The sequence below is a fragment of the Somniosus microcephalus genome, chromosome 2 (genome assembly GCF_052327205.1).
Source record: "Somniosus microcephalus isolate GS21.2 chromosome 2, FLI_Smic_1.0, whole genome shotgun sequence".
Lineage (NCBI taxonomy): Eukaryota > Metazoa > Chordata > Chondrichthyes > Squaliformes > Somniosidae > Somniosus > Somniosus microcephalus.
This window is the reverse complement of record NC_140988.1, coordinates 75,066,172-75,088,930: the sequence shown is the minus strand read 5'-3', so window position 1 is coordinate 75,088,930 and position 22,759 is coordinate 75,066,172. Positions and strand designations below refer to the sequence as shown.

The window sequence follows — 22,759 nt, the reverse complement described above, 5'->3', positions numbered from 1 at the left end:
CTTTGTGTTTTTTAGGTGATTCCTATTAAGCTTATGGGGATTCTGTACGTTAATGGAATCCCCATAAGCATAATGGGAATCCCCCTTTTCATAGGTTGGCCTGGCCCATGTGATCCCAGGGTGCTTGCAAACTGCCTGCACCCCTGGGATACATGGGCCTTTACGCAGGCTTATGCATAGAGGCCCAGGAGCGCGAGTCTACGAACCTCCAGGACCATCAGGTCTTACGGTTCGGAGGCATTCGCCTGCGAGAAGCCTCCAACCGCAAATTCAGGCCCGTTATGTTGACTGCAATCGCTTCACATACTGTTATACAAATTAAAACCAGGCAGTTCACTTATAGTTTGAAGCCAGATATTTAAACCCATCAGAAAGGGGGTAACAGCACATTGTAGGTGTTTACATGGCAAAATAAATCTGCTGTCACCTGGTGTAAGATGGGTTGACCCAGAGACATCTCCTGTGGGTAATTAGAAGGATGCTAAGCAAAGGGAGCCATTAAGGAAGTCAGCAAGCATTCATAAAATCTTACAGCACAGAAGGGGGCCATTCGGCCCGTCGTGCCTGTGCCGCCTTTTTGAAAGAGGTGTTCAATTTAGTCCCACATCCCAGCCTTTTCCCCATACCTCTGCAAATTAGTTCTCTTCCGATACATGTCCAATTGCCTTTTGAAAGTTCCTATGGAATCTGATTCCACCACTTTTTCAAGTAGTGTATTCCAGATCTTAACAACCCTCTGTGTGAAATAATTTCGCCCCACTTCCTCTCTTGTACTTTTGCCAAATATTTTAAATCTATGACCTTTGGTTACTGATCAACTTGCCAGAGGAAACTGTTTCTCCCTACTTACTCTATCAAACCCCCTCATAATTTTGAATATCTTGATTCGGTCTCCACCTAACCTTCTCTGCTCTCAGGAGAACAATCCCAGCTTCCCCAATCTCTCCACATAACTGAAGTCCTTCATCCCTGGTATTATCCTGGTAAACCTCCTGTGTACCCTCTCCTAGGCCTTGATATCCTTCCTAAAGTGGTGCCCAGAATTGTACACACTACACCAGCTCAGGCCTAACCAGTGATTTGTAAAGGTTTAGCATGACTTCCTTGTTTTTGTATTCGTAATGGATACGAAGGAACCTGGCTTTTCATTTCAAGATTTTTTTTAAACCGAATTCAAATTCTCAAACTGCCATGGTGGGACTTGAACTCATATTCTCTGGATTATTAATCCAGTAACATAACCGTTACACTACTGTACCCCATAATGGGCCACTATATTATCAATGCCAAATGTATAGTTGTATGTGGAGCAACTGTCCAATTATACTGACCACTGCTATGAGAGCAAGGGTGGAGAGGTTTCAGAACTCCACACATGCTTAATCAAAATCAAGAAATTTACTGGACTCTTGCATTTTGGGGAGCTCTTTTTAATCAAGAGAAAAAAAGATTGCTAGTAGAAGTGGCAGCATGCTTTTTTTAGAAATATCAAATAAAAGCAGGGCATTTTACCAGCTACGGTTACATTCTAGCTGAAGAGAGAAAAGTTAGTAGAAGATATTCTCTTGGGGAGCTTTATTGCTGATGTCACTGAAGTTAAAGTCAGGCTGCCACCAACCCCTTATACTGCTAATAGGTTGAAATTTGTGGCATGGCACTGATCTGGCCCCAGTCCCAGCACCCAAAGTGTATTATAATGAAGGTAAGATGCAACAGAGTGCTGCCCAGTACAGTAAATGCTGATTCACTTAAAGCATTGAAGATTGCTGATTCAGCAGGGAGTCAAGAAGCCTATTGTTGCCCCTGCAGTCTCATGTGTATGCAACCAAGTCATTTGTGTTTCTCTCTTCAAATCTTGCTTTCTCAATTCCTCTTCTATATTCATACTTGATTATTACTCTACTTTTTAAATTCTTTTTTCTCCCTTCTCTTGTTCGTCTTTACACCTCTTGCACAGTGGCCAGTGCAATAGGTCTGGCACTCTGGAGAAGCCATAGGGGAAATGTTCCCGATTCTGGACGCAGGTGTATAGGATTGCTTGAATGCAACAGATCTCAAAGCATTGGGTGTGTCAAAGTGTATTGCTGTAAAGTTTCTTCCACTTAAATTAATGGACAAAAATTGGGCGGGTCCCTTTACAGGTATATACTCTGACTCGTTCACTTTCAATATTCAGCAAGCTGATCTACTGCACCTGGGTGCAGACCCAGAAAAATCTCCTTTAGTGAAAGGTCATTTGAAGAATGCACGACTTTCAAGAAATCCTGGGGCTGACCTCAGTAAAGCTGGTCTAATGAAAGGTCACACACCTGAAACGTTAACTCTGTTTCTCTCTCCACAAATGCAGCCTGATTTGCTGAGTATTTCCAGCATTTTCTGTTTTTATTTCAGATTTCCAGCATCTGCAGTATTTTGCTTTTGCGTTCTAGTAATGCTGGTGTTCATTTGCCATCATTGACACTGCCTCCATTTCACAACTTTAATCAGCAGCAAAAAATGCAGATGCCATCTAAACACCAGCAAATTGAATAGATTCAGCATCCTTGAGGTTGATGCTATCATTTACCACATTGGGAAACATTTCCAAATCTGATTTTTTGATTTCAAAATTTTTTTCTTTTCACCCTTTCTCTTCTCTAGGAGTCAACTCATGATGGGACATGATTTCACTGGCACTGGCCACCCTACAGTATGTCACGCACATTAACTTTTTTTACCATTGGTTACTGGATAGCAGGGGTCCTGACTGAATCACCCCTTCATACCCTAGGGATGTAGAGATCAATCATATTGCCCTATAGCTAACCCAGATGGTGACAGAACCTAAGTAGGATGATTGAAACAATAGATATAGAAAAATTAGACTTCAGGAATTTGAACAGGCAAAAAGGGCTCAATACGAATAAATCCCCAGGGCTAGATGCTATTTATCCAAGGTTATTAAAAGAGATTCAGGATGAGATTTATGAAGTGTTAAAAATCATCATGAGAAGGTCAATGAATGTTGGAAAAGTTCCACTAGATTGGAAACAAGCCATATTCAAGAAAGAGGAAAAATTTAATCTGAAGAACAACAGATCCATCAATCTGACATCGATATCTAGTAAAACAATAGAGTTAATTATCAGGGGAAAGCTTGAGGAGAAGCTGTATGAGAATAGCCTAATAAATAATAGTGACTACACTTCAAAACTTCTTTTATTGCCCCCTTTTGCGGTGCACCATCATCCCTTTTGTCATTTAATCACTCCTGCCTTCCGCCCTAACACAGACCTTCCCTTTTGTCTTTCAGTCATGCGGGGAACGCGGACAAGGAGGCCACAGGACCAGGTAGAAGCTCGATCTCCGGGAGGGCTCCGATCACCTACCCCGGGGCCGGAGTCACGATCCCGGGGTGGGGGGGGGGGGGGGTGGGGAAGGGGGTGTTCCATGCTTGGGGGAGGGTCCGATCCCCGACCCCGGGGTTGGTGGGAGGGCAGGCTGATGGTGGGTGAGTTTGGGGGGCCAGGAGGAAGCACTCCTGCTCCTCCCGGCCCATAAGGATTGCTCCCCGAGGCTGAGGCCGCCTCGTTGCAGCCCCGGGATCCTGGCTGCCTGCAGTAAAACCTAAAGTAGAGGCCTCAGGCCTTATTATAACATGTAAATTGCCAACCCACCTCCTGACAGTGGGTTGGCAGCCCACACCCCCATCCTGCCTGAGTGAAAGGTGAAGTGGGCGGGTTGGAGTCGGGTTTTACATTTTTAGAACTTTTACTTCCCCCCACGCCTCCAACTCACCCATTCTTACCTCTGAAAATTCCGACCATTAACTCTCTTTCTCTCTCCACAGATGCAGCCTGACCGGCTGAGCATTTTCTCTTTTTACATCAAAAGTATTTCATTGGCTATAAATCGCTATGGGCCACCATGAGGCCAGGAAAGGTGCTATATAAATACAAAGGGGAAATTTTAACTGCCTAAAATGGGTGGGTTTGGGTCAGGTGGCATGTAAAAATGTAAAAAATCTGAAACCTGACCCCAAACCAACTCTAACCCGCCCACTTCCGGTTTTAATGGAGGAGGGATGGGGTGCGGACAACCAATCCACTCGCAGTAGGCGAATTGTTCATTTAAATATTGTAATGAGGCTGCATACCTCAGAACTAACCATCATTTCAAAATTACCCCTGGCCAATCGGGTTTCCTGGGCCTCGGGAAACCTGTTGGCTAAAGGGAAGCAAGGACTGCTTTTCCACTTACCTACTGGATCCAGTTTACCTGCTTCACCGACCCCCACGACGACCCTTCCGATCGCCCCTTGACACCAACCCTTCCGTTCTCCTACCCCCCCAGGCCCCCAATCTCCCCACCCCCCTCCTCAAGGCCTTCCAATCCCTCCCTGCCTTCTCAAACTTGAATCTGGTGAAGGGTACCTATCCAAAACCTCATAATCTGCCGTTACTATATATGGATGCTGACTGATTCACTAAGTACTTCCATTAGTTGCAGTTTTCTTTTATTTTCATAACATTCTGTTTACAGGCCATTAAATTTGCCTCTCTCTGACCCTCCATTTGCACGTGATATGCTTCAGACTTCTCCCTCCCCCTTGTTTAATTCAGCACTAGGAACTGTCTTGCTTATCTTCAAGTTTCCAGTTCAGACAAAGGGTCTGCACCCAAAGTATCATCTCTTTTTTTCTAACTTCAGCTGCTGATAGACCAGAATTTTCAGGTTTTTTTCATGGTTCTGTGCAGATTGGCTGAGAGACCAGTGGTGACTTAAATGGGCTGCTGCCATATTCCTAAGATAACGAAGAAATTACAGACTTGCTAACAATAGATGACACCTGGGTGGTCTTAACTTGATAATAATGCATGTCACTAATGCTCGCCCATCGGTGTTTATGTGGAACAAAGTTCTGGAAAACAATAGTTACTGTTTAATTAATATTTACTATGAATTTTTTTGATCAGCACTTTTGACTGGAGGCATAAATATTGAACTAAGACTGAATACTATTTATCCAAACACTATAAATGCCTGCCTTATAAAGTTAAGTTTGTAAAAATTATGAAACACTACAAGAGCGCAGTAAACACTTGGTAGTTTGCTGCCATTTTCTGAGCTCTTCATAATGTAAACGGGACTGTAAATATATATTTAGATAAGTTCTACAATATTACAAAATTATTTATTTGAAATAGAGCAAATGAGGTTACGATGGAAATTAGGATTAGAAAAATGTGGGGCACAATATCATTCAGCACATTACTTTCTCTAAAATACTTTTCCTCTTTTGACCATTATTTTAATAAATCAAACTTAAGTGTAAAAAAAAATCATTAAGCATGTCCAATAAAACCATTTAAATATGGTCCTGGTCCATACAAAATCAGCACAACTGTAGTGTATACACGGACCCGTCAGGATTCTTTTGACTCACTGGTTGCCTATATGCATAATTTGCAATATTTCACTTTCAATTAACTTTTCTGTGGCCATTACAGAAACATGGCTGCAAGGTGACCATGACTGGGAACTAAACATCCAGGGGTATTTGACAATTAGGAAGGACAGACAGGAAGGAAAGGGAGGTGGGGTGGCTATGTTAATAAAGGATGGAATCACTGCAATAGTGAGAAATGATACTGGGTCAAAGGATCAGTATAATGAAACAGTTTGGGTGGAGATAAGGAATAATAAGGGGAAAAAGTCACTAGTGGGCGTAGTCTATAGGCCTCCTAACAGTTGCAACTCTATTGGTCGGAGTATAAATCAGGACATAGTTGGGGCTTGTAATAAGGGAACAGCTATAATCATGGGGGATTTTAACTTTCATATTGACTGGACAAATCAAATTGGGCAGGGCAGCCTTGAGGAAGAGTTCATAGAGTGCATTAGGGACGGATTCCTTGAGCAGTATGTAACTGAACCAACCAGGGGGCAGGCAATCTTAGATCTGGTCCTGTGTAATGAGACAAGATTAATAAAAAATGTCCTAGTAAAGGATCCCCTTGGAACGAGTGACCATAACATGGTTGAATTCCGAAGTCAGTTGGAGGGTGAGAGAGTTGGATCTCAAACCAGCGTACTAAGCTTAAATAAAGGAGACTATGAAGGTATGAGAGCAGAGTTGACTAAAGTGGACTGGGAAAATAGATTAAAGTATAAGACGGTACATGAGCAGTGGTGTACATTCAAGGAGATATTTCACAACTTTCAAGAAAAATATATTCCAGTGAGGAAAAAGGGGCGTAAAAGAAAAGACAGCCATCCGTGGCTAAGTAAATTAATAAAGGATAGTATCCGACTGAAAACAAGGACATATAAAGTAGCCAAATCTAGTGGGAGGATAGAAGATTGGGAAGCATTTAAAAGCCAGCAAAGAATAACTAAAAGATTAATTAAGAAAGGGAAGATAGATTATGAAAGTAAACTAGCAAAAAATATAAAAACAGATAGCAAGAGTTTCTACAGTTATATAAAAAGAAAAAGGGTGGCTAAAGTGAATGTTGGTCCCTTAGAGGACGAGACTGGGAAATTAGTGGTGGGGAACATGGAGATGGCAGAAACGCTTAACAAATATTTTGTATCAGTCTTTACAGTAGAGGACACTAAAAATATCCCAACACTGGACAAACAGGGGGCTATGGGGGGGGGGGGGGAAGAGCTAAACATGATTAAAATCACTAAGGAGGTGGTACTCGGTAAGATAATGGGACTAAAGGCGGATAAATCCCCTGGACCTGATGGCTTACATCCTAGGGTCTTGAGAGAAGTAGTGGTAGGGATTGTGGATGCATTGGTGGTAATTTTCCAAAACTCCCTGGATTCAGGAAAGGTCCCAGCAGATTGGAAAACTGCTAATGTAACACCCTTATTTAAAAAGGGAGGCAGACAAAAGGCTGGAAACTATAGACCAGTTAGCCTAACATCTGTGGTTGGTAAAATGTTGGAGTCCATTATTAAGGAAGCAGTAACAGGGCATTTGGATAAGCATAATTTAATCGGACAGAGTCAGCATGGTTTTACGAAGGGGAAGTCGTGTTTGACAAATTTGCTCGAATTCTTTGAGGACGTAACAAACAGGGTGGATAAAGAGGAACCAGTGGATGTGGTGTATTTGGACTTCCAAAAGGCATTTGACAAGGTGCCACACAAAAGATTACTGCACAAGATAAAAAATCACGGGATTGGGGGCAATGTACTGGCATGGGTGGTGGATTGGCTATCTAACAGAAAACAGAGAGTTGGGATAAATGGTTCATTCTCTGGTTGGCAATCAGTAACTAGTGGTGTTCCGCAGGGGTCGGTGCTGGGACCCCAACTCTTTACAATCTATATTAATGATTTGGAGGAAGGGACCGAGTGCAACGTATCCAAGTTTGCCGATGATACAAAGATAGGAGGGAAAGCAGTGAGCGAGGAGGACATAAAAAACCTGCAAAAGGAGATAGACAGGCTAAGTGAGTGGGCAAAAATTTGGCAGATGGAATATAATGTTGGAAAGTGTGAGGTTATGCACTTTGGCAGAAAAAATCAAAGAGCAAGTTATTATCTAAATGGAGAGAAACTGCAAAGTGTTACAGTACAAAGGGATCTGGGGGTCCTGGTGCATGAAACACAGAAGGTTAGTATGCAGGTACAGCAGGTGATCAGGAAGGCCAATGGAATCTTGGCTTTTATTGCAAGGGGGATGGAGTATAGAAGCAGGGAAGTCTTGCTGCAGTTATACAGGGTACTGGTGAGGCCACACCTGGAATACTGCGTACAGTTTTGGTTTCTATATTTAAGAAAATATATACTTGCTCTTGAGGCAGTTCAGAGAATGTTCACTCGGTTGATTCCGGAGATAAGGGTGTTGACTTATGAGGAAAGGTTGAGTAGGTTGGGCCTCTACTCATTGGAATTCAGAAGAATGAAAGGCGATCTTATCGAAACATATAAGATTGTGAGGGGGCTTGATCGGGTGGATGCGGTGAGGATGTTTCCACTGATGGGTGATGTTACGTCCGTGTAATAATAAGAAAAGGACTGCAGAGAACGGTACAACAGGTGTTTACTCAACGTGGTTCAAACTGCAACTGAAACAACAGATTACTACTCAGCGTTATATACAGGTGTGGTCACTGCCGGTACTACAGTATACATGAGCTGTAGAAAGTAGTTCCCCCCTTAAAGGTACATACATTACAATTCCTCCTCTTTTAGATTAACAGTACCAGAACACTCATTTAACAATTAAATATCAAACTAATTACAATTAACACTTTTAACATGCAACATTAGCTGAAAATAGTCTATTTATAAATTCAGTCTTTGGGGAGGCTTCCTGATCCTTTCTGGATAGCATTTTTCCCGAGTGTCTTGCTCTTGGTGCGGAGGCAATTCTGCCCCCGTCATCGGTTGGTTCATCAGCTTCCGATGCTACTGTTTCTGGGGTAGATGCTACCTGTACGTCGGGTTCATCACCAGGTACGTATGGGCGAGGCATGGGGTTGACTTGTTCCTGTGACTCTAGGATCTGGTCAGCATGGCGTCTCACGATGCTCTCCCCAACGTCCACTGTGTACATTAGTGGGCCCTGCTGTGTGCATATCATTCCTGGCTGCCATTTTTGTGTTTGGTAGTCGCGGGCCAAGACTGGTTGCCCTACATTGAAGCTCCTTGTTGGCTTCTCATGGATGTGCTGGAATTGCTTACTCTCAACATCTCTTCATACATTTGGTCTGAGCAAATCCAGGCGAGATCTTAACCTTCGGTTAAAGAACATCATGGCTGGGGCCTGGTTGGTGACTGCATGTGTCGCATTCCGGTAGGCGAACAGGAAATTGTCCACCTTGTGCTGCAGCGGAATGTTGTCATTGTACATAGCCTTTATTGCCTTCTTAAAGGTTTGTACGAACCTCTCAGCCAATCCATTTGTGGCTGGATGATATGGGGCGGATGTGTAATGCCTTACCCCATTCTTTTTCAAGAACCTCTGGAACTCTTCGGACACAAACTGTGGTCTGTTGTCGGAGCAAATCTGTTCTGGCAAGCCATTCCTGGCAAAAATTAGTCCGTAGGACTGCAATAGTTTTCTCCGTGGTGGTGGAGGACATTTTGATGTCCTCAGGCCATTTCGAGTGCGCATCCACGGCTATTAAAAAACATTGAGTCCATGAATGGACCAGCAAAATCAATATGCACCCGTTGCCATGGAGATGAGGGCCACTCCCATGGGTGTAGAGGGGCCTGTGGTGGTGCATTTTGGACTTTCTGGCATCCTGAGCAGCTCTTGGTCAGGTCCTCGATTTGTTTATCGATTCCCGGCCACCACACATAAGCCCTGGCTAGGCTTTTCATTTTTACCCCTCCCAGATGACCCTCATGAAGCTCATTGAGCACTCTCTCCCTTAACTTGGGTGGAATTACCACTCGGGATCCACACATCAAGGTCCCCCGGCACACTGACAGCTATTCTCTCCTTGTCGAGAACGCTGGCAACAGTGAGTCGCCATATGCTGGCCATCCCTTCACCGTCAAATCATATACCCGAGACAGTGTCAGGTCATTTCGGGTTTCCTTTTCGATACAAGCGTTAGTTACCGGTAGGTATTCAACTATAGTCGAATGGAATATTTCGACAGGATCCACTGCTGGTGCTTCCTCCGCAGTAGGCAGTGGCAGGCATGATAGCCCATCAGCATTTCCATGCTGTTTCGTGCCCTTATATTCAATCTCATAGTGGTGCGCCCCTAGAAAAAGTGACCATCTTTGTAGTCGTTGCGCAGTCATCACCGGAACGCCCTTCTTCGGATTAAAAATGGAGACAAGAGGCTGGTGATCAGTCAACAAGGTGAATTTCTGCCCGTGCAGATAGTGATTGAACTTTTTCACTCCCCACACTCGGCTGAGTGCCTCCCTGTCAATCTGGGCGTAGTTATGCTTGGCTGAGGTTAGTGATCGTGACGCAAAGGCTATTGGCCTCTCTGAGCCGTCCGAGAATTTGTGCGACAGCACCGCTCCAATGCCGTAGGGTGACGCATCACAAGCCAACCGAATTGGTAACGCTGGGTTGTAATGGGCCAATACCTCTTTCGATGTGATTAGTGTTTTGCTCTTCTGGAAAGCTTGTCTACATTCGTCATTCCACTTTCATGGCACCCCAGTTTGCAGTAGGGTGTTCAGTGGGTGTAGTATTGTAGACAAATTTGGCAAGAAGTTATGGTAGTAGTTTACCAGCCCGAGGAACGACCTCAGTTGTGACGCATTTTCCGGTGCTGGAGCCTTGGCTACTGCCTCAATCTTCTCTGGGGACTTATGTAACCCCTCTTTATCGATAACGTGGCCACAATACGAGATCTGTTTTCTAAAAAACTCGCATTTGGGGCAGTTAGCTCGGAGCCCATATTCCTGCAATCTAGTGAGCACCTGCTCCAGGTTGGCAAGGTGATCACTGTCATTTTCACCCATGACCAGGATGTCGTCCAAATAACACTGGGTCCCTGGGATCCCTTGCAGGACTTGTTCCATTGCCCTCTGCCAAATAGCCAGAGCTAATGCTGCCCCGAATACCAGCCAGTTGTACTGGTAGAGACCTTTATGGGTGTTGATTGTGAGGTATTTTTTTGATGCTTCTTCTACCTCCATTTGCAGATACGCCTGGGCCAGATCAATCTTAGTGAAGCGTTTCCCTCCAGATAGCGAGGCGAAAATATCTTCAATCCGTGGAAGTGGATATTGTACGGTGTGAAGCACCGGGTTCACTGTTACCTTAAAGTCCCCACAGATGCGAACCTTCCTTGGTTCCCCAGGCATGCTGCTCAACGACTTTTTCATCACAGGGACGATGGGTGTAGCCCACTCGCTCCAGTTTACCTTGGACAGTACACCTGAACGTTCCAGACTCTCCAGCTCTGCTTTGACGGCTGGGCGGATGGCATAAGGTACCGGTCTGGCCGTAAAAAACTTTTGGGCTTGCGTTTTCATCAATTTTAATCGTCGCTGTCATGCCTTTTAGTGTTCCGAGTCCTTGCTGGAACACTTCTTTCGCGTCAGTTAGGATCTTTGACAGTCGCCCAGGTGTGATGTCGTCATCCTTTTTGTCAGCCACAGTCAGTGCCTGTATGGAATGCCAATCCAGTTGTATTTTCCGGATCCATTCACGTCCCAGTAATGGTGGTCCTCCATCTTGCAATACATACAGGTCTAGTTTTGGTGTTTCCTTACCGTTATATAGAACGGTCACCCTTATTTTTCCTTTGGGGTAGACTTTTTGCCCCGTGTACGTCTTCAAAATAATTTTTGTGTCTCTCAAGGGTATGTGTGAGAATAGCCGCTCGTAGTCCCATCGGTTTATGACTGTTAGGGCTGATCCTGTGTCCAATTCCATCTTTACCTGGACTCCTGCTATCTTGAGAGTGACCCAAATGGTTCGGTGATCCTCCGTTGTGATCACATTATGTAGTTTCAGACAACTCAGTTCCCTGCTTTCGGAGTCGTTATCACTCTTTTGTTCGTCTGAACTATTCTCCGTTATCTTATGTACCTTCTTGTACTTCCCTTTGGTTGGTTTCTTATTGCTGGTTTTCTTTCCCGACCTGCAGACTCGTGCTATGTGTCCTACTTTTCCACACTGTCTGCAGACTTTGTCTTTGAACCAGCAATCATTCTGGTCGTGTGTTGTTCTGCCGCAGCGATAGCACTTCTCTGTTCCATATGACATTTCGTTTGTGCCATATTCTTGCGGTCTCTGTTGTATCTCTGCAGCGCCCCGTGCTGCTGCTTCATATGATACCGCAATGCTGAAAGCCTTTTCCAGCGTAAGGTCCTTTTCAGATAAAAGCCGTTTCTGGGTTCCTTCACTTTGAAGCCCACACACAAACTTGTCCCTTAAGGTATCTGCCAGTCCCGCTCCAAACTGGCAGTGTTTCGATAGTTTGTGCAGCTCTGTTAAATAATCAGCATTGCTTTCATCCTCATGCTGGTTCTGTTTGTGAAACTTGAATCTTTCTGCTATCAGCAGCGGTGTGGGGTTTTAGTGGTCCTGTAGGATTGACACTATGTTTTCAAAATCCTTTTCTACTGGCTTCTCTGGGGTTACTAGGTTTCGTAGTAAGCCATACGTTTTTGCACCCATTGAATTCAACAATACCAGCGCTTTCTTGTCATCTGGCACTTCATTCGCCTTGCAGTATACTTCTATGCGTTCGACATATGTCGTCCAATCTTCGACTTCATTGTCGAACGCTGTGTAACTGCCACTCTTTGGCATTTTTGAGTGTGGTTAGACTGGCTTAAAATGGCATCTCCCGCGCTTTCCTTTCTTCCCCGCTGCAGCTTAAAATGGCGTCTCCCGCGCTGCTGCCAATGCCGCTCTCGGCGGTCCTCGTGGCAAATGGCGACGCCCTGTGGGTTTCGTGCGCTGCTCCTGCGCTTTTGCCAACGCTGCTCTCTGCGGTCCTCGTGGCAATGGTAGCGCCTCGCGTTTTCCTGCGCGCCTCTCTCCCCCGTTGACGCTGCTCGGCCCTTGAACACCGGCTGCGCTCTGCTCTCTCTCGCCTCTCTCCCCCGTTGACGCCGCTCGGTCCTGAACACCGGCTGCGCCCTGTGCGCTCTGCCCTCTCTCTCTCCCCCGTCGACGCTGCTCGGCCTTTTTCTGTGCCGCTCGGTCGGGCTCTAGCCCGTCGCTGTCCGGGAAGGGTCTGCGCAGTACCTATTGCCAGCCCGTTTCGCTGGACCACCGTGACTGGAAAGCCAAGCCTGGCTCTCGACAGCCTTCCCTGCGATGCTCAAATCTCCGCTGGATGACTGGGCGGTTGCCCGTGGTCGACGCCCGTGCTTCTGGACTTGACCTTCTTCCACTGTTCTCCAGGAGCGAATCCCTGGGAGGTGATGCAGAGTTGCAGGTAGGTTCGAACTTGCTCGTCGCCACTGTTACGTCCGTGTAATAATAAGAAAAGGACTGCAGAGAATGGTACAACAGGTGTTTACTCAACATGGTTCAAACTGCAACTGAAACAACAGATTACTACTCAGCGTTATATACAGGTGTGGTCACTGCCGGTACTACAGTATACATGAGCTGTAGAAAGTAGTACCCCCTTAAAGGTACATACATTACAGGTGAGACTAGAACTAGGGGGCATAATCTTAGAATAAGGGGCTGCCCTTTCAAAACTGAGATGAGGAGAAACTTCTTCACTCAGAGGGTAGTAAATCTATGGAATTTACTACCTCAGAGAGTTGTGGAAGCTGCGACATTAAATAAATTTAAAACGGAGATAGACAGTTCCTAGCTGATAAGGGAATAAGGGGTTATGGGGAGAGGGCAGGGAAGTGGACGTGAGTCTAAGTTCGGATCAGCCATGATCCTATTGAATGGCGGAGCAGGCCCGAGGGGCCGTATGGCCTACTCCTACTTCTTATGTTCTTATAACCATACTTATCCTTACTGCCTCTCCTCTCTCTCTCCATAGTTACTGCTCTTTGGAGTTCAACTTATTTGGTTTGTTTATGATTAATTTAATTAAACCATAGAGCATTTCATGCAATAACAACAGAAAATGCTGGAAATACACAGCAGGTCAAGCAGCGTCTGTAGAGAGATAAACAGATTTAACGTTTCAGGTTGATGACCCTTCGTCGGAGCCTTTCATACAGTGGTTGATACATTTTGCAAAGTAATGTGACCATGTAATGATGTAAGAGCATAAGAAATAGCAGTCGAGTAGGCCATACGGACCCTCGAACCTGCTCCGCCAGTCAATAAGATCATGGCTAGAGTCATAGGCCTAGAAATTGGGTTGAGGCGCTAAAGTGTCACCAAGTTCACCTGGGCGCTGATTTTTGCGCAGCGTTCGGAGCATTAACGAACATCTGAAATTCAGTTTCAGCGCCCCTAGAGGGAGATGGGGCAAGGCTTGAGGCGCTCCGCGTCCCTCTTAGGGCGCTGAAACTGAATATCGCAGCGCAATGTGCCGCAGCACCACACGCTGCGGCATGGCACGCTGCGGTACTGCAGGCCTTCCTCCCACTGTTAAGGGGGAGGGGCCTGCAACAGCGCGATCCCCGAGCGCGAGTGCCGGCAAAAGAGCCCGGCACCGAGGAGAAGTGCCGGGCTCCCGGGAAACAGCCGGCAATGCCGCGGGGGGGGGGGGGGGGCGCGGGGGGGGGGAGGTTTTGGTCAGGAGGCCGGGGACGGAGGTGCTGGCAGGTGGCCGCTGAAAAAGGCGGCCGCCCCGCACCTCCACCTTAACTTGCGCCACTGCCAGCACAGCAAGGCCCCGTGAACCAGGCACGGGTAGCGAGCGGCGCTACAGCGGCGTTCGCTACCAAATATCGTGATCGGGGCGCTGCGCACACCGATGACGTCGTCGGTGGCGGCGCAGCGCAACAGGCTAACGCCACCATTTGCACCCCCGCTGAATATCCCGGGAGGCGTGGCCAGTGGCGCTACAGCCACCGACTGCCCTCTTTAGGCACTAATAGGTGGCGCTACATACCAAATTTCTCCCCCATAGAGTCATAGATTCATACAGCATAGAAAGAGGCCCTTTGGCCCATCGTGTCTGCGCCGGCCATCAAGCCCTATCTATTCTAATCCCATTTTCCAGCACTTGGTCCGTAGCCTTGTATGCTATGGCGTTTCAAGTGCTCATCTAAATGCTTCTTCAATGTTGTGAGGGTTCCTGCCTTTATCACCCTTTCAGGCAGTGAGTTCCAGATTCCAACCACCCTCTGGGTGAAATTTTTTTTCTCAAATCCCCTCTAAACCTCCTGCCCCTTACCTTGAAACTAAGCCCCCTGGTTATTGACCCTTCTACTAAGGGGAAAAGTTCCTTTCTATCTACCCTATATATGCCCCTCATAATTTGCCCCTCAATCAGGTTCCTTCTCAGCCTTCTCTGCTCTAAGGAAAACAACCCCAGCCTGTCCAATCTCTCTTTATAGCTGAAGCACTCCAGCCCAGGTAACATCCTGGTGAATCTCCTCTGCATCCTCTCCAATGCAATCACATCCTTCCTATAGTGTGGCGACCAGAACTGCACACAGTATTCCAGCTGTGGCCTAACTAGTGTTTTGCACAGCTCCATCATAACCTCCCTGCTCTTATATTCTATGCCTCGGCTAATGAAGGCAAGTATTCCATATGCCTTTTTAACCACCTTATCTACCTGTCCTGATGCCTTCAGGGATTTATGTACATGCACACCAAGGTCCCTCTGATCCTCTGTCCTTCCTAGGATCCTACCATTCATTGTGTATTCCCTTGCCTTGTTAGTCCTCCCAAAATGCATCACCTCACACTTCTCAGGGTTAAATTCCATTTGCCACTGTTCTGCTCATCTGACCAACCCATCTATATCGTCCTGTAGCTTGAGGCTTCCCTCCTCGCTATTTACCACTCCACCAATTTTCGTTTAATCTGCGAACTTACTGATCATACCTCCTATATTCATATCTAAATCATTAATGTACACTACAAACTGCAAAGGACCCAGCACCGATCCCTGTGGTACACCACTGGACACAGTCTTCCAGTCACAAAAACAACCTTCAACCATCACCCTCTGCCTCCTGCCACTAAGCCAATTTTGGATCCAATGTGCCAAATTGCCCTGGATCCCATGGGCTCTTACCTTCTTGACCAGTCTCCCATACAAGACTTTGTCAAAAGCCTTACTGAAGTCCATGCAGACTACATCAACTGCACTATCCTCATCCACACACCTAGTCAACCCCTCAAAAAATTCAATTAAATTGGTTAGACATGATCTCCCCCGGACAAAGCCATGCTGACTATCCTTGATTAATCCTTGCCTCTCGAAGTGGAGACTAATTCTGTCCCTCAGAATTTTTTGCAATAATTTCCCTACAACTGACGTTAGGCTCACTGGACTGTAATTCCCTGGTTTATCCCTACTACCCTTCTTGAATAATGGTACTATGTTAGCTGTCCTCCAGTCCTCTGGCACCTCCACTGTGGCCAGAGAGGTTCAGAAAATTTGTGTCAGAGCCCCTGCAATCTCCTCCCTTGCCTCACACAGTAGCCTGGGATACATCTCGTCTGGGCCTGGGGATTTATCCACTTTTAAGCCCGCTACAACCGCTAGTACCTCGTCCCTCTCAATACTAATTTGTTCAAGTATATCACAATCCCCCTGCCTGATTTCTCCATAGTGAACACAGATGCAAAATATTCATTTAAAATCTCACCTACCTCTTCCGGCTCTACACACAGATTGCCATTTTGGTCCCTAACGGGCCCTACTCTTTCCCTGGTTATCATCTTGCCCTTAATAGACTTATAAAACACCTTGGGATTTTCCTTTATTTTGCCCGCCAGTGTTTTTTCATGCCCTCTCTTCGCTCTCCTAATTTCTTTTTTAAATACCCCCCTACACTTTCTATACTCCTCTAAGGCTTCCACTGTTTTTAGTCCTTTGTATCTGCCAAAAGCATCCCTTTTTTTCCTAATCCATTCATGTATATCCCTTGACATCCAGGGTTCCCTGGGCTTGTTGGTCCCACCCTTGACCTTTACGGGAACATGCTGGCGCTGTAATCTCTCTATTTCCTTTCTGAAGGACTCCCACTGCTCTGATATGGATTTTCCTACAAGTAGCTTATCCCAATCCAGTTTGGCCAGATCCTGCCTTATCATATTAAAATCTGCCTTCCCCCAAAATGCTCTCCTACTGACACTTCTACCACTTGCCCGGCTACATTCCATAGAATTCGGTCCAGTACCGCCCCCTCTCTTGTAGGACTTTCTACATGTTGACTCCAAAAGCTCTCCTGGATGCACTTTAAGAATTCCGCACCCTCTAAGCCTTTCACACTCTGACTATCCCAGTTAATATTGGGGGAAGTTGAAATCCCCTATTATTTCTACACTTCTCTGAGATTTGCCTACATATCTGTTCCTCTATCTCCCCCTGGCTGTTTGGGGGCCTATAGTACACTCCCAGCAAAGTGCTTACCCCCTTTTTGTTTTTAAGTTCTACTGATTTGGCCTCATTAGAGGAACCTGCGAAGATATCATCCCTCCTTCCAGCAGTAATTGACTCCTTGATTAATATTGCAACACCCCCTCCTCTTTTACTCCCCCCTCTCTCTTGCCTGAAGATTCTATACCCCAGAATATTGAGCTGCCAGTCCTGCCCCTCCCTCAACCATGTCTCTGTGATAGCAACAATATCCTATTTCCATGTGTTCATCAACACCTTTCATTCATCTGCCTTACTCGCAAGACTCCTTGCATTAAAATAAATGCCATCCAGCCTTGCCATACTCCCTTGTGCTGTTACATATTTGCTCTGCCTTCCAGGCTGACTTGTTTTTTCCTCTATATTTGGCTGTGCATCACCCCCTACTATAGCTCCACTCCGTATCCCATCCCCCTGCCAAGTTAGTTTACCCCCCCACCCCCAACAGTACTAGCAAACCTCCCCGCAAAGATGTTGGTCCCGTTCCGGTTCAGGTGCAACCCGTCCGACTTCTACAGGTCTCACCTTCCCCAGAAGCAGACCTAGTGATCCAGGAAACTAAAGCCCTCCCTCCTGCACCAACTCTTTAGCCACGCATTCTTCTGCTCTATCCTCCTATTCCTATACTCACTAGTACATAGCACTGGGAGTAATCCAGAGATTACAACCTTTGAGGTCCTGCTTTTTAATCTGCCACCTAGCTCCCTAAATTCTTGTTGCAGGACCTCATCCCTCTTTCTACCTATGTCATTGGTACCAATGTGAACCACGACCTCTGACTATTCGCCTCCCCCTTCAGAATGCCCTGCAGCCATTCAGTGACATCCTTGAACCTGGCACCAGGGAGGCAACATACCATCCTGGAGTCACGTCTGTGGCCACAGACATGTCTATCTGTTCCCCTTACGATAGAATCCCCCATCACTATTGCTCTCCCACTCTTTTTCCTCCCCTCCTGTGCAGCTGAGCCACTCGTAGTGCCACGGACTTGGCTCTTGCTGCATTCCCCTGAGAAACCATCTCCCCCAGCAGTCTCCAAAACCGAAAATCTGTTGGAGAGAGAGATGGACCCAGGGGACTCCTGCACTACCTTCCTAGTTCTTTTACTCTGTCTGGTGGTCACCCATTCCCTGTCTGCCTGTGCACTCTTTACCTGCAGTGTGACCACCTCGTTAAACGTGCTATCCACGAAGATCTCAGCTTCGCAGATGCTCCACAGTGACTCCAGCTGCAGCTCCAGCTCCGAAATGCGGATCTCGAGTAGATGCAGCTGGAGACACTTCCTGCACGTGTTCGCCCTGGACACCGAAAGTGTCCCTGACTTCCCACATAGCACAGGAGGAGCACGCCATGCTGCCGAGCTGCCCTGCCATGTCCTTAACTTACTCGCTTTACTTCCTTTAAATTAAAGAATATTAAATACACTAGGGACCTTACTTCACTTTAAACACTACTTACTCTAAACGAGAGACCTTACTTTTACTTCAACGACTAGACTGTAGAAATACTCACCAGGTCCTACTTACCAATCAGCTCCTTCCCTGGTTGTGATGTCACTTTAGTAGTTTCGCAGTTGTTGTTTGACTGCTTTCGCTCTCGAAATCTTTCCCAACTCGCAGCACTCCTCTGCAGCGCTCCTTTATGGCCGCTCCGCCTTCTCTCAGGTCCCGTTGCCGCTCCCAAACAAGTCCGCCTCCTCTGCCGTGCTCCTTTATGGCCTCTCCGCCTTCTCTCAGGTCCCGCTGCCGCTCCCACACAGGTCCGCCTCCTCCGGTGTCGGGCCTCCTCTGCCGTGCTTCTTTATGGCCGCTCCGCCTTCTCTCAGGTCCCGCTGCCGCTCCAACACAGGTCCGCCTCCTCCATCATCTTCTACATCAACTCCACTTTCCTGCCCTATCTTCATATCCCTTGATAATAAGGGATAATAATTAATTAGAAAAAGATGTGCCAGAGGACTGGCGGATAGCTAACATAATACCTACATTTAAGAAGGGAGATAGAACGTATCCAGGGAACTATAGACCAGTCAGCTTAACGTCGTTGATAGGAAAAATAATGGAATCCCTACTAAAGGAGAAAACAGAAGAACATCTAGAAGCCAAAAATATAATAATGAATAGTAAGCATGGATTTCAAAAGGGAAAGTCTTGCTTGACCAACCTCATTGAAACTTTTGAAGACGTAACAGAGAGAATAGACAAGGGTAATGCAGCAGATGTAATTTATCTAGATTTTCAAACAGCCTTCGATAAGATACCCCATAATAGACTGATGAATAAGGCCAGAGAATGTGGAGTCAGGGGAAAAGTAGCAGAATGGATAGCTAGCTGGCTTCAAGACAGAAAGCAGAGAGTAGGGGTAAAGGGTAGCTATTCACACTGGCAGAAGGTGGGTAGTGGTGTTTCACAAGGATCAGTGCTGGGACCACTGTTGTTCACAATTTATATTAACGATTTAGACTTTGGAATCAAAAACACAATTTCTAAATTTGCAGATGACACCAAATTGGCGGGGATAGTCAATACTGAGGAGGACTGCAACAAATTACAGGAAGACATTAATAAACTTGCAGAATGGGCATATAATTGGCAAATGAAATTCAACACAGATAAATGTGAGGTATTACATTTTGGCAGGAGGAATAGGGAGGTTACTTATTACTTGGAGGGTGCGAGTCTAGGTGGGGTAGAGGAACAAAGGGATCTCGGAGTAAAAATACACAAATCACTAAAAGTTGCGACACAGGTGAACAAGGCCATGAAAAAAGCAAACAAGGCACTAGGGTTTATTTCTAGAGGGATAGAATTGAAAAGTAGTGAAGTTATGCTAAACTTGTATCGAACCTTGGTTAGACCACACTTAGAGTACTGTGTACAGTTCTGGTCGCCATCTTATAAAAAGGATATAGAGGCACTGGAGAGGATACAGAGAAAATTTACAAGGATGATACCAGAAATGCGAGGGTATACATATCAGGAAAGAATGAACAGGCTGGGTCTCTTTTCAATTGAAAAAAGCAGGCTGAGGGGTGACCTAATAGAAGTCTTTAAAATTATGAAAGATTTTGATAGAGTAGAAAGAGAGAGAATGTTTCCACTTGTGGGGAAAAGCATAACTAGAGGCCATCAATATAAGATAGTCACCAAGAAATCCAATAGGGAATTCAGAAGAAATTTCTTTACTCAAAGAGTGGTGAGAATGTGGAACTCGCTACCACAGGGAGTAGTTGAGGCAAATAGTATGGATGCATTTAAGGGGAGGCATAAGAGGGAGAAGGGAGTAGAAGGTTATGCTGATAGAGTTGGATGAGGAAAGACGGGAGGAGGATCAAGTGGAGCATAAACGCCGGCATGGACTGGTTGGGCTGAATGGCCTGTTTCTGTGCCGTACATCCTATGTAATCCTATGATTCCCTTAGTGCCTAAAAATCTATCAATCTCAGTCTTGAATATACTCATCGACTGAGCATCCACAGACCTCTGTGATATAGAATTTCAAAGCTTCACAACACTCTGAGTGAAGAAATTTCTCCTCATCTTAGTGCTAAATGGCCAACCCCTTATCCTGAGACTATGCCCTCTAGTTCTAGACAATCCAGCCAGGGGAAACAACCTCTCAGCATTTACCCTGTCAAGCCCGCTAAGAATTTCATACATTTCAATGAGATCACCTCTCATTCTTCTAAACTCTAGAGAATATAGGCCTATTCTACTCAATCTCTCCTCATAGGACAACCCTCTCATCCCAGGAATAAATCTAGTGAACCTTTGTTCCACCCCCTCTAAGGCAAGTACATCCTTCCTCAGATAAGGAGACCAAAACTGTGCACAGTACTCCAGGTGTGGTCTTGCTAAAGCCCTGTACAATTGTAGCAAGACTTCCTTACTCTTGTACTCCAACCTCCTTGCATTAAAGGCTGATGCGCCATCAATAACTCCAAAAGACTAAGGCCTAGAATTTCGCTATCGCCGCGCCAGGTGTTTAGCGCCCGAAATTTAGCGCTCGCCCGGATTCCCGTAGCGCCCACCTGAAATTCAGTTGCAGCGCCCCAAGAGGGAGGCGGGCGCTATTGCAGGGTTTGGCCGCCTCACTTGGGGCGCTGAAAGTCAGTTTCAGGCGTCCAGCTGCCGCTGCGCCACCCGATGCGGTGCGGCAGGCTGGGGTACTGCAGGCCTCCTCCTTCTCTTAAGGAGGAGCTGCCTGCAGCCGTGAGATCGCCGCTGGATTCCCCCGGCAAATGAGCCCGGCACCACGGAGAAGTGCCGGGCTCGCGGGGGTCAGACACCAATGCCGCGGGGGGGTGGTGTGGGAGTCCGGGGAGGAAGGAGCGGCCAAGCGGCCGCCGGTAAAGCGGACGGCCGCACCTCCACCTTTACGCCCCGGCCTCTCGGAGCTGCAAGGCCCCGTTTTACAAACGCTCCTTGCGCCCGCTACGGGTGAGGCGGCGGCAAGTGAATTTGGGTGTTGGGCCGGCATCGCGTTGAAACCGGGGCGCTGCGCACACCGATGACGTCATCGGTGCCGGTGCAGCGCTACCGGCTAACGCCACCATTTGCGCTACACTGAATTCCAGGCTACCAACAGCGCCGGCGCTAAAGATCTCTTTAGGCGCTAAGTGGGCACTAACACCACTGAATTTCTAGGCCTAAGAGTTAAACTTATAACAAGTAGGCTTTTATTAACAAAAGAATACAAGTATGCCTCTGCTGGTAGACCGATCCTTAAAGCCAGGGGGACTGGAGGTCAATCACCTTTATACCTGGGCTTAGGGGTGGAGCCAGGGGCGGAGCCAGCTGAGGCATGCCCAGACATGTTCTGTACAGGCAGATTAGTGGTTTACCACAAAGGCTAACATACTATTTGCCTTCCCAATTGCTTGCAGTACCTGCATGTTAACTTTCTGTGATTCATGTACAAGGACACCCAAATCCCTCTGAATCCCAACATTTACTAGTCTCTCATCTTTTAAAAAATATTCTACTTTTCCATTGTTCCTACTAAATTGGATAATTTCACACTTCCCCACCTTCTTGCCCAATCACTCAACATTTCCTAGTCTTTCACCTTTTAAAAAAATTCTGCTTTTCTATTTTCCTACCAAACTGTGTAACTTCACACTTCTCCACGTTATATTCCATCTGCCACGTTCTTGCCCACTTACATAACCTGTCTATATCCCTTTGCAGCCGCTTTGCAGCCTCATAACAGCTTACTTTCCCACCTAGCTTTGTATCGTCAGCAAACTTGGATATATTACACTCGATCCCCTCATCTAAGTCATTGACATAGATTGTAAATAGCGGAGGCCCAAGCACTGATCCTTGCGGCATTCCACTAGTAACACCCTGCCATCCTGAAAATGACCCATTTATTCTTACTCTCTGCTTTCTGTCCATTAAACATTCCTCGATCCAAGCTAATATATTACCCCGACCCCATGAGCACTAATCTTCAGGCTTAGGTTGACAGGAGGTTGAAATCAGCTTTATTCACATGCAGTTGTAAAGTATTTAGAATCCAGCTATTTTCACGTTAATACACCAATTCCTCCTGATGATAGGCCTAGAAATTGGATATTGTTAAATCCATGAATCTTGATGTATGGTGTCCTTCAACAAATAGACAGAGACTGCAGAGGAACAATCAACAGGTGTTTACTGGATGAGGGTCACCCAAAAACTAACAGTACAGATCCCAACTCAGGGTTTATATACAGGTGTGGTCACTGCCGGTACTACAGTATACAGGAGCTGTAAAAAGTAGTTCTCCCCTTAAAGGTACATACACTATAATTCCTCCCC

General features: G+C 46.2%; 1 protein-coding gene across 5 annotated transcripts in view; it reads right to left on the bottom strand.

Annotated features, from left to right (window-relative positions):
* The window catches only part of glrbb (glycine receptor, beta b), a 291,220-nt gene that overhangs the window by 7,561 nt on the left and 260,900 nt on the right, over positions 1 to 22,759 (bottom strand). Inside the window, exon 10 of one of the 5 annotated variants that reach the window (XM_086010500.1) lies at positions 7,814 to 8,016. The exons of the other annotated variants lie outside the window; for them this stretch is intronic. Within the exon in view, the coding sequence (XP_085866626.1) occupies positions 7,879 to 8,016 (138 nt within the window). The 3' untranslated portion in view covers positions 7,814 to 7,878. Of the gene's footprint in view, positions 1 to 7,813; positions 8,017 to 22,759 lie in introns of those variants that run through there. 5 annotated transcript variants of the gene reach the window in all.